Here is a 12,571-nt window from a genome sequence, read left to right as displayed (position 1 = left end):
AGCCACCAGCCATAACAGTTTTTTCATTCTGCAAAACAGGCCCACGTCTTTTAAATAAGTGGGCCTGTTTTGCAGAATGAAAAAACTGTTATGGCTGGTGGCTTTGTTTTTTGTCTGTTTTTAATGCACAGTTTTCTAAAAAAAATGCTTTGATTAGTTTTGTTCTCTTCCAAAATCTTTTTTATTATAATAATAATAATAATTATAATAATAATTATTATTATTATAGTAATAAAAAAGTTGAAAAGGACATTTGAGGTCATCTAGTCCAACCCCCTGCTCAGGCAGGAAACCCTACACCATTTCGGACAAATGGCTGTCCAGTCTCTTCTTAAAAACTTCCAGTGTTGGAACATTTACTGCTTCTGGAGGCAGGTTGTTCCACTGGCTAATTATTCTAACTGTCAGGAAGTTTCTCCTTAGTTCTGGGTTGCTTCTCTCTTTGGTTAGTTTCCACTTTGGAAGTTACTATTCTAATTTTGGGAAGGGGGGTGTCATTTCAAAGAGGCCCCCCCACAATAGCTGGAGAAGAAGAATGAAGTCATCTCCAACTGGCAGGAGAGCAGTGAGTGTCTCAGGCAGCAAAACGAGAAGTCCAAGGAACAAGGGGCTGAACTGAGGGTCCCTGCTGAACCCCCGTCCCCCGTCCCCCCTCCCACCATTCCCCAAGCCACTCCCTGCTATCCCAGGGAACTCCTAGACCCCTCAGAGGTCGTGGCCCCCTCCCATATCCTCCCCCCCCCATGTCAAGAAGAAAAAGAGCGTCCCGTAAGACAAGCTGCTCCTGCAGAGATTTCACAACTCTGGAAACTGCATCCCTTTTTTTGATGGTGGAGGGGGGGGAAGCTGACTGGAGGGGGGCGGGAAGCTGACGGGGGGGGCGGGAAGCTGACTGGAGAGGGGCTTAGTCTTTGCCCGGACAGGAATGGGCGTGGGGAGAGGAGAAGGAGGCGGGGCAGAGCTCTGAACGTTCTCCGCTCACTTTCACTTTCACTTTCGCTCTTTGTTCCGAAATGCAAACGAGAAACTTAAAAGGAAGTCCGGGCGAAGCGCGAGGGGGAAGGAAGCCATTTTAATTGCCAACCAGGCTTTTTTGGGGGGGGGGAGGCAGCCCCAGGAGGCAGCGCCCCCCCCACCTTCTCCCCCATTTACAAGCCTCCCCGAGCCTCCCCGGAGGGCCCCCGAGCCCGCGATGGGAAGGGCTGGCCCTGAAGGCATCGGCAGCGATCCAAAGCCCCAAAGCGCCAGGTTGAGGTTCCGTTTGGGATTCATTGCCCGCCGAGGGTAACTGCCGGACGAAAGAGTGTCGGAAGCCAGCCAAGCCGGGAGAAAAGAAGCGGGACGGCCTGGCAGAAGAGAAAAGAAAGGATTTTATTTTATTTAAAATTACCTGGATGTAAAGAACGGCCGATTCCAGACCGCCCTTATTCACCCAAGCAATCCAGCGCCTTTCTTCGGGAGTTCGAGGCAACTCCCATCATCCCCAGGCCGCAGGGGAGGATGGGGATTGTAGCCTCAGCCCCCCATCCCCCACCCCAAGGGCGGGTCTCCCTCTTGAGTAACCAGGGGCTTTGAGCTGACCCGCCTCCTCCATATAAGGCCGTTCCCACGACGCCCGGCCCACCAACTAAGGGGTGGGACTAGAAGACCTCTGAGGCCCTTTTCAACCTTATTACAGTATATACTTACCGTGTGTTCCTCTGCGCTCTCGGGGCTGGGCAGGTTTTTGCCCCGAACCTCCTTTCGCTCCGGCTCCTTCCCTTTCCTGGGTCTCCAGGGGGTCTCCTTTCCTTCTCCCCAAAGGGAGCTTCGACACCCCTCCCCCCCCCGCGGATGACCTCCGCGCCACTTTCCCTTTCCAGCGCTCAGCCCCCCCCCCGCCCTTCACAGACTTCCTCCTTCGGCGCCAGCTGATCGGGGCTGCCCATCTAGTGTCTGGATCCGGATGGGACTCTCGACGGCCCGGATGGAACTTTTGTCCGCGGCGGCCCTCCTGTTGCTGGGGGCAGGATGTGCAGGTAAGTGGCCGGAGGGGCGGGGCTAAGGAAACCTGAGACGGGCAGCCTGTTTTTCCTGTGGCAGCGAGTTCCGGAGGCTTTGCCGGGTTGGGGAGGGCAATATACATAGCCCGCTTTAATCTTGCTGTAGACTTTTGGCCTGATTTTATACTGCCTGTGGCAAAACTGAAAGTTACCAGAGGACATCTAGACCAGCGGTTCTCAACCTGTGGGTCGCGACCCCATTTGGGGTTGAACGACCATTTTACGGGGTTCGCCAAACAATGCGATCCGCCATTTTTTTCCTCAAGGACCCCTCAGTGCCTCCTGTTTTGGGGCCAGGATGTCTTCCTTGATAGACCTCCGTACACCTCCATAATTTTAAAGTCGTGAGGCTTTGTCTATGAAGAGGGCTGATTCCAAATTAAAAAAAAAAAGTTTGTTTTTTTAAAGTGTGCCTTTGGAGACCCCTCTCCCAAATCTCCTCCCTCCCCTCCCCCAATCTGCTCTTTTCAGGCTCCTCTTCCCATTCATTGGGCATTTTCTACACTCTGTTCATGGGCTCCAGCAGGATGGGGTCCAGTACATTATGGTGGAGTATGTGGACGATCAGCTGGCTGCACGCTTTGACCCCTCCAGCAGAAGAATGCTTCCCCAAGTGCCCTGGCTTCGTAATCTGAGTGAGGAAGACTCCTGTCTCTGGGAATCCCTATCTTGGTTAGTGAATGCCACGGAGCGGGGGTTCAAGCATGAACTCACCATCCTGTACAACTATCACAACTCCAGCAAAGGTAAGGCACAGTGGGGTGCGGGGGGCTTTGAACCATGGATTTGGGGTTGTTCTGCCCAGACAGAACTCGTGGCTCTGAATCCAATCTAAACAGTCCGATAACTCGATAGAAATGATTAAAACAAACATTTATTGTCCAGGGATTCTAAGCAGAGACTTACTGTGCTGTAGATACATCTGGTTTTCCATATTTGTTCATTCCTATAGGTAATTTAATATTGAATTTTCCCCTCTTCTTCTGCTAAGAGTCACATGTTGGCAGGATGAAGAAAGGCTTCCATCTGGCTTGTGCCCAGGAAGTCTCCCAATGACCCTTTTGACTCCTCCCATTGACCCATCAACATACCCAGCATTTAACCCAATAACTGCCAGATATTCTAACATACTAACACATGCTCCCTAGTTAGAGTTACGTAGGTCTATGCTAAGTCCAGAACAGGGGCCTTCCCAGGTGACCCTTCCTCTCCAGGAGGAGTCTGGATGGGTAGGAGATAGTAGCAAAGAAAATGTGGCCGTGCACATCTGAGTCAAAATAAAATGTCCCTCTTCTGCACATGAATGGGGAAGGCTGAATGAAGGGCTGCCACTTGCGCGGCGAAAGTCAAATGGCCAAAATACAGATTGTCCTCAGCTTATGACCACCGTTGAGCTCCAGATTAGTGAGAAATTTGTCACGGGAGTTTTGCCCCATTTTACGACTTTTCTCGCCACTGCTGTTAAGTGAATCACTGCAGTTGCTCAGTTTGTCATCCGGTTGTTGAGTGAATCCAGCTTCCCCGTGGACTTGGCTTGTCGGAAGATCGCAAAAGGGGATCCCATGACCCCAGGACACTGCGACCGTCATAAAGTAGTTGCCAAGCATCCAAATGCTAATCAGGCGACCGTGGGGATGCTGCAACGGTCGTAAGTCTGAAAAATGGCCATAAGTCACTTTTTTCCAGTGCTGTTGTAACTTCAAACGGCCACTAACTGAACTGTTGTAAGTCAAGGACTGCATGTGAAGGACAACAATGAGCTATCGTTGTTGTTTTTAAAAAAAGATCAATAAATCTACAGGTCAGCTTTCTGAAATAAAGGACTGTCCTTTATTATACGGCAGAGGTCTCCAACCTTTCTGGGCTTGTGGCCCGGAGGGAAGGAGAGCAGCTTCCAAATTGGTGCGTGTGCACGTACACAAACGGGGCCACACACACTGGTGCAGCACTAGTGGCCCTATTTGTGCCTGCAGCATGCTCTGGCACCATGCGCATGTGCGAACGGCCGTTTGCTGGACTAGTGTGTAACCATCTGGCCAGACTGTATGTCTAACTTAGGAACTAAGAAGTGTGCTGTTAGAGCAAGTAGCATTTTAAGGGGTTAAATGCTGTCTCCTTAAGAGGTGGCTTCTGGGAAATGTAGTTTAGTTGTTGCATGGTTATATATATGTGTTCTAATTGGTCAGTTCTATGTCTTAACTAACCATTGGGAGGGACTTCTGTGTTTATGACAGGATTTCCTGGCTAAGTGTATGTATGAAAAGCTTTGTGTAGTACAGCCACATGGTTCCTTTGCTCCATACGAAAATGGGGTGAATCTACCTTTAATTTTTTTACACCACAAGAACAGACAGGTTATGATACGTGCCTCAAAAGAACTCTTGTTAACTGTAAGTTATTGTTTAGGCATTCCTGAAGAATAAATAATCTGAATATTAATCCGTCTTTGGAGTTAATCTGTCTGTGACAAACAGGAATAAAGCAAATCTCTTGTTTGGATCAGAACAGGCTGTGTACCCTACAGCGGCTAGCAGCCCTGTTCACGCATGCGCAAATGGTCCACAGGTGCTAGTGCAAGTGGGGGGGAATGCGCATGGCCTGCTGACCAAGGACCCACAGCTTAGGACCGGGCCACGGCCCATAGGTTGGGGACCCCTGTTATACAGTACATGTGGTTACTCTGCCTATATCCCAACGTTTATCCTGATTTGAGCAGGGTGTCAAACCCTCCCGGGCTCGACACACAAAAAAAGGGGGGAGAGCCTGGTGACAGAGGAGGAAACCCAGCATAAGATCTAAGCAGCTCACCGTTTTAGAAGTAAGAGTGAGCCGCAGATCCTCCGGTGGCTGTTCGGAACGCTGGAGCAGCAAAGGGACGATTCTGGACACCATAAGACGCCGCGCCTGCGCAGAAGAAGGACAAACCGCCGAACAGCTGACAAGCGTCAAGCTGGTGCACAGCTGATGGGTGGTAGCCGACAATTATGATTAACAGTGAAGGGCATCTCAGGGAAGCCTCAGGGGTGGTTGAGGTTTCTCTAATTGCTGCCGGGTGCTGGTTGGGAGACGAGCGGGCAGGGTTGTAGGTTGTTAGGCAGAGGTGTGATGGGTTTGTGGCTGGGGATTAATTGGTGAAGGGTGGGGTAGTAATTACAAGAGGGTAGTAATTACAGGAGTGTATTTAAACAGGGCTGGGAGGCAGTTGCTCCCAGCGCAAACTTTGTAAAGCATAGAACGTGATTGCTAAGGTCTGTGTGAACGTCATCGCTTTACCTCAAGTAAACTGGAGTTTGTTGGACGAAGGTGTTCCTGTGTTTTCCTTTTTCCTGCAAGTGTCCAGTAGGAAAGCTGACACAGGGTTCCACAGTTGGCAGAACCTGATTCGCTGCGAGCTGAGCAACAAAGGCCACAAGGGGGGCGTTTATCAGTATGGCTATGATGGGAAGGACTTCATCAGCCTGGACCAGAAGACCCTCACCTGGATCGCATCGGATGTTCACGCTCAGGTGACCAAGAGGAGATGGGAAGGTGAGCGTTTGATCGCTCAGAGCAGGAATCACTGTTTGGAGAACAAATGCATAGAGCTGCTCCAGAAGTGCCTGACGTACGGAAAGGAATCCCTGCTGAGGAAAGGTGAGGAAGGAAGGAGGGAGCCAAGTTGGTGTTGATGATGTGTCAGGTCAGCATTCAATCTGTGGGGCTACACAAGTGCAGTCTTAAAACATGCTGGGGTTGTGTTCTCTACAGAGGCCCCGGTGGCGAAAATAACTCGCAGGATCCAGGACAAGGGCCAGGAGACCCTCGTCTGCCGAGTCTACGGCTTTTATCCCAAAGAAGCGAACGTCACCTGGAGGAAGGACGGAGAAGTCAGGGAGAATGGCACCTTCTGGAGTGGTGTTCTTCCAAACTCAGACGGGACCTACCATACCTGTCTGGGCATCAAGGTTAACCCAAGAGAGAGGGACCATTATCGCTGCTATGTGGTACACGCTGGACTAACAGAGCCTCTGATCGTGGCCTGGGAGGAACCTGGTGAGAGAACCGGGCAGGGGGGGGAAACCAGCTGAACATGAGTGAAGTTGTCCCTAGGGTGTCTGTGGTCATACAACCTAATAAATGTAGTGAGGGGTTTCCTCGTTTAGCAGGTTCACCTATGCTGAGGACCTTAAATTGGCCAAGGGTTGAATTCGCTCAACACGTCAAGCTCCGAGAGGCCCTTACTTAAGTTCAGATGAACCCTTGACCAGGTCTGGTGTGTTCGGCCAGCCAGGCCTTTCATGCAAATCTGAGCTGGTGGGTTAATTAAGGCATCTAAAAGAGGAGGAAGTTTAAAGCAGGGGTCTTCAACCCATGGGCTACAAACTGCTCCCGGTCCATGGCCTGTTGGGAACCGGGCCGCGCAAGCTGCAGCTGAGCACATGAAGCCTCATATGCTCATGCACTGCAGCTAGGTTGCGTGTGCGAAACCATCCCCCCCTCCTCATTGCCGCTGCCATTGCTGTTGCTGGTCCATGGTTGGGAACCACTGGTTTAAAGTTTGGCATGTAAAGGTTGACTCCTGTGGGATGCCACAAGGAAGAAGATGTTTGTGGGGGAGGAAAAGCTTATGGTATGGAATGTCAGCTGTATTTTTATAGCCTATCAAAATCCTAGAGCCAGAAGTGTCCCTTGAGGTCATCCAGTCCACCCCGTGCTCGGTGCAGGCATTTGACTTAAACCATCCCAGAAAGATGGCTCTTTAGCTCCTCCTTGGACAAATCCGTCCTCTCCCTGGATCAGAGGTTCTGCCCCTACTATTAAGGATTTTTTTAGTTAACTCAGTCTTGACTGCCCTCTCACCATGGCTGGGGAATGCAAGGGAAGAGAAATCCCGGAGCTTCTCCAGTCATTTTGACCTTTCTCCAAAACAGTCGATGGGCTCGTGGCCGGAGTCGGGGTTGTGGTTGAAGACCTCACTGTGGTCCTCATTGCTGCCACACTGACTTGCTACATCGGTAAGCAACTCTTGGGTGGGCACCGGAGGCATCATTCACAAAACATGTGGGAGGTGCTGCCATACCCCTAAACCTGGCCTTTCCCATCTATCAAAGGCCGGGGGGGGGGAGGAATTAAGGGACTCTTCAGCGGGAACCTCTAATTTCTTGATTCTGTCTTGCAGCCATATTTGTTGGAGGTGCAGGCGGAGAAATCGCGGGTGAGTGATCCTGAAATGTAATTCTGGTACAGGCTGCTTTTTGGGGTAGAAAGGGGAATGGTCCAGTTTAGCCCAAATGAAGCTTGTAGCAGACTTATGAATTCTGGGCAATGGGAAATATGGGATCTTGCTACATAGAAGAAAGTTTGCCATGTGTCAGTTTATTTATTGATTTATTAGTTAGAATTTCTTAACAACCCAGTAGCCAAATCTCTCTGGCAGTTCACAATAACAGAGACACACACACAAAGAGAAAAAACAGGGAGAGAGAGAAAAACAAGGAGAGAAAGAGAAACAGAGAAAAGAGAGAGAGTGAGAGAGAAACAGAAAAAAGGAGAGAGAGAGAAAGAGGGAGGGGGAGAGAAAGAGAAAAAAACAGAGAAAAGAGATACACAGAGAAAAAACACAGAAATGGAGAGAGAGAGAAACAGGGAGAGAAAGAAAAACACACACAGAGAGAGAAACAAAAGAGAGAAGGAGAGAGAAACAGAAAAAAAGAGACGGAGAGGGGAGAGAAAGAAAAAAACAGAGAAAAACATACAGAGAGAAACGGGAGGAAGAGAGAAAAAACAGGGAGACAGCGAGAGAGAGAGAGAGAGAGAGACAGACAGACAGACAGACAGACAGACAGAAGTTGAGCTAAAACATATAGGCTATAGCAAAGTCAGGCTCCATTGATCAACCACATGACGTGTCAAAACATATCAGGACCTGGCAGTTTGACATCCCTGCTCTAGAGATAGACAAGTGATAATAAATAAAACTAATTGTCAGGCTGTATGTAACAATCCCCCTGAAACCTTCCATAAAACCTCATTTGGGGAAATGGAAGGGAAGCAACACTGGAGCAGGCTGACTTCATGGGAGATGGGGTCAAGGTGAGCAAAAGGACAGTTCTGGCAGATTTATTTTATTTTTATTTTATTTTATTATTTTATTTTTATTTTATTTTATATTTTATCATTTTATTTTATTTTTTAATTTTTAATTTTATTATTTTATTTTATTATATTTTATTTATTTTGTTTTAATTTATATTTTATTTTATTATTTTATTTATGCTGGAGATCACCCCTGTCCGAGGCAGTTTCATAAGCAATGACAGGGGCCATCAGTTTGGCTTTCCTGCTGTATCCTAGAAAAAAAACTACTGAAGAAGCCTGGCTGCATTTGAGCGCATTTTTATTTTTTAAAAAATGCCCATCAAGTTCTTGCAGAACACATTTTGAAAAAACCCTATATCTAGATCAGTGGTTCTCAACCTGGGGGGAGATCAACAATGTCGTCACAGGAGGTCCACGAAGGCTTGAAGAAATGTTATGATTTAAATTTTGAGTTAAGCCTTGGGGGTTCGTGGCCATGGTCTATGGCCACAAAAGGTACACAAAGGGGGTACGTGGTGAAGAAAAGGCCGAGAACCCCTGTTCTAGGTGATGGTTGTGATTGATGGCAAAAGCAAACTGCCTTGAAGGGGAATACATGTGGGAGATGCCTAGGACTTTGTGTTGCTTATGATCCCTTCGATATATTGCCTGGCTAAAGGAGACTCTCCGCTTTGTCCTGAATCTTCATTTTGCTTATTTCTCTGTTACAGCCGCCAGACAGTATTTTGAAATGCATCCCATGGTAAGTATGGGGTACAGGGCTGTAGCAGTACAGACAAGCTAACAGTGAACAATCCAGGGACCTCCAAGAACACCCCCTCCGAACACTGACAGGGCAAACCACTAGTACATAAAAATGAGAGCAAGTTCCTCTCCCTTCTAGCATGGATGATGTTACCTAGTTTGGTACTGAAACATCTGGAAGAAAACATACCAAGTCAGAGAACACCAAGGATCCCACAGCAGGAGGGGAGAAGCATCTGCCAATCCCCTCCTTTTCAGGCAAGGAACACATCCACTGCCACATTATTATTATTATTATTATTATTATTATTATTATTATTATTATTATTATTATTATTATTATTATTATTATTATTATTATTATATTACTACTACTACTATATTAAGTTTTACAAAAAAACCTGGGCAACAAAGTCTGCAATTTTCAGAGGATAATATCTCTTGAACCTTATACCTCGTATTTAGAATTTAACAACCAGTCAAGAGTGAATAGATTCTCTGTGTCTTTACCTCAGCCAAAAGACTGATATATACAACATTGGAAAAATAAATGTCCTCTTTCCCTCCTGATTGTATTTGCCACCTATGAGCAGATTGCTTTTACGCGTAGACATGTATGGGCAAATATAATGAATGTACGAGACTTATTTTTACAAAATGACAGTGATATGTATGTTCTATGAATGTACTGTAGATATACTTGAATAATAATTCCACTGCATAATTATATATAAAATTGTAAATGTTTACCGCAAAATGACATACTCTTTTTTTCATTGTTGTATTTTGCCTGCTGAAAAAAAAGAACATTCTCTTTTTCTCTCTCCTTTGACTACGTATGTATTCATTTGTGTCATGCTGGAATCTCGTTTATCATTCAGGTGTGAGACTTGAAAAAGAGGAATTGGAAAGCAGGATTTGCACTTGAAAGCTTAAACCTTGGCAACTTTAAGCCGTGTGGACTTCAACTCCCAGAATGCCTCAGGCAGGATGAGACTCCCAGGTGCCTAGAAAGACCTGTTCTCTCCCCCCCCCCCACCTGTTCTGAAAGCAGTCAGGAGAAATGGCAGCTGTGCAAACCAACAAGTGTGGAAGGAGAGGACCTTGTATATTTGCCTCCCTTCCTTCTCACCTTTAGTGATAGCTTGCATTTTATTGCCATTTTGACGTGATTCTATACATCTCCACATAATATTTATGGTTTCATTTTAATGCTGTGAGCCGCCCAGAGTGATCTTGTGGCGAGGTGGGCGGCAAACAAATTTAATAAAGAAATAAATTAGTCGTACAATCTTTAACATATTCTTTTAACACGCACTCTTCAATCATTTGAATTCTTGTAATTCGCCCGGAGTGGCCCTACTACGGCAAGATAGGCGACAAATAAATTTAAGAAATAAATACATTTATTGATTTGTTAAATTGATCTGTCATCTATTTCGTGACAAATTTATTTATTTATTTATTTATTAAATTTATCGGCTGCCTATAAAAAGAGTGTGTTAAAAGAATATGTTAAAGATTGTATGACTGAGGAGGCCCCCCCCCCAAAAAATGGACATACTGTTAAGTTTTGACTTGGGGATTTGATGATATGTTTTGATTGTAGAAATATTGTGCATTATTGGCGTTTAATAGATTTACATTTTATTTTAGGTTTTCAGGTATTTGTTTAAAATACAGGATGTTTTATTATATATATTTGACTATAGAAATAGTATTTTTAGGTGTATTTTGGGTGTTGATGTTATGAAGCATTTATGGGCAATACATTTTATTTAGACTAAGAGACCATGACATTATATATTGTTACCATTTGATTGTTTGGTATGTCTGTATCTTTTATATTTTAGTTTTGTATCTTTTGTTAAAATGAAAATACCACAAAGGTACAAGAGTCTTATAATTGTATCCCTCTCAAAGAGAGTTGTAAGTATTTTTTTTTCCTGTTCTTTTTCATGATTTTTTATTTTTAAAAATGTCCCTGTTGTTTTCATGCCCCATTTTTCCCTTTTTGATACATTTTTTTCATGTTAACTGTTTTTTTTTATTTTTTGAAACTTAATAAAATATTTTTTAAAAAATAAAATAAAATTCATGTATCGTAAATTTAAAAGCTATTTGAAGAATAGCTGTAGAAATACTATTTGAGGGAAGGGTGAGGATCCTTGTGCCAATGAAGCAAGCAATCAGCTAAACAAATTCCTGAGGAAGTGCTACTGTTGGTTACTGTTACACACATCCTAAAAAGATCAGTCAAGTATGGAACTAATTGGTGTTCACTGGGGAAGCCAGCAGGAAATCACAAGTCACAGTCATGACATCATGCTTAACAGTTGGCAGGGGGTGGTACAAAACGTCAATTTGGATGTGATGGAATTAGACTAGTGCCCCCAACCTTTTGGGCACCAGGAACTGGATCCATGGAAAGAGATTTTGGACTGGAGGCAGTGGTGGGATTCAGCCGGTTCTCACCAGTTTGGCAGAACCAATAGCTAATTTTTTCTTGCCCAGACCCAGAATGGACTTCCAGAAGTGGCATCCACACAGAACCGGTTGTTCACATATTTGAATCCCACCACTGACTGGAGGGGGTGTGGTTTCACATGCTGCCTGCATCCTATCGATGGGGCTTCATTTGTTTGCATGATCCAGTTTTTGGCATGCCATGGCCCAGTGCCGGTCCACAGAAAGGGGGGTCGGGGACCCCTGAATTAGACCATATAAATAAACCACACACAGAATAACCCAAAGCACACAGAGAAGTTCCCTGAGGATGGGCTTTAGCACAAGTCCGAAAGCATGGAAGATAAAAATCTCTGGTCCCGGTGACTGGCCCAGATTGGATCCTGCAATATTATTCTTGGGTATGTGTAATTCACCTTCATTCCTGATGGAATTAGGCTAGGATCTGATATCTCCAGGTGAAAATAGCCCAGGGAGTGCCAGGAGGAGCTTGGAAATGGAAGAGGGGAAAGAGCAGAATGGGTGGTGATGGTGGTGTCTGCAGCTCCAGCTCCTCCCTCACTGCTGTTGGGAAAAGCAATTCTCCAATTATTTTGGAGGATTTCCAGTCGTGAGGCTCACCCTGGAGAGTGGCCAAAGAAGTCCACAGTAACCCTTGGAAGAACTTGGGCATCTGGTGAGCGAGTCCTTGGGTGCCCCTCGGGGTTTCATGCAGCTGCTTGTGGGCCTGAACTCCAGTTTGATCCCACATGGCCACTTGCCTGGAGGATCAGCAGAACAAGAGCTTCTTGGAACTTCACACCTGAGTGTGGAAACATCACGGTTCCTGGAAGGGGCGACACACACTTGGAAGAAGCCATCCTCCCTCACATTCCTGGCCAGGAGATGTTTCTGAGGGAGGAGGGGGGAGGGAGGGGACTGTAGGGAGGCTCAGTCTCTACCAGGAATGTGGGGAAGGAGGTGTGGAGAGCAGAGCTCTGAACACTCTCCTTTCACTTTCACTTTCTGCTCAGCATTACAAAGGGGACTTGGTTACTTATTAAACACCCTCTGCTTTCACTTTCACTCCCCCCCCTCAGAAATACAAAGGAGAATTGGTAACATATTAAACAGCAGAACTCTTTAAAGGAGGCTGGGTGAAGCAGGAGGGAAGGTAGCCCCAAAGAAGGAATTTGGGAGAGGGGAGAGTCAGCCCAAGACTTACTTACTTACTTACTTACTTTCTTTCTTTTTCTTTCTTT

General features: G+C 46.0%; 1 protein-coding gene across 1 annotated transcript in view; it reads left to right on the top strand.

The window, feature by feature from the left end:
- The window catches only part of LOC120303090 (patr class I histocompatibility antigen, B-1 alpha chain-like), a 50,949-nt gene extending 40,544 nt beyond the window's left edge, over window positions 1–10,405 (top strand). Inside the window, exons 7-11 of the mRNA XM_039332256.1 lie at window positions 5,790–6,074; window positions 6,953–7,036; window positions 7,201–7,236; window positions 8,831–8,862; window positions 9,746–10,405. Of these exons, the coding sequence (XP_039188190.1) occupies window positions 5,790–6,074; window positions 6,953–7,036; window positions 7,201–7,236; window positions 8,831–8,862; window positions 9,746–9,751 (443 nt within the window). The 3' untranslated portion in view covers window positions 9,752–10,405. The remainder of the gene's footprint in view (window positions 1–5,789; window positions 6,075–6,952; window positions 7,037–7,200; window positions 7,237–8,830; window positions 8,863–9,745) is intronic.
- Window positions 10,406–12,571: the final 2,166 nt, after the last annotated feature.

The sequence above is a fragment of the Crotalus tigris genome, unplaced genomic scaffold, assembly GCF_016545835.1.
Source record: "Crotalus tigris isolate CLP2741 ecotype Arizona unplaced genomic scaffold, ASM1654583v1 scf7180000024460.1087499, whole genome shotgun sequence".
Taxonomy (NCBI): Eukaryota; Metazoa; Chordata; class Lepidosauria; order Squamata; family Viperidae; genus Crotalus; species Crotalus tigris.
Note: the sequence above shows the minus strand (reverse complement) of the source record. Positions and strands in the feature narration are given on the sequence as shown.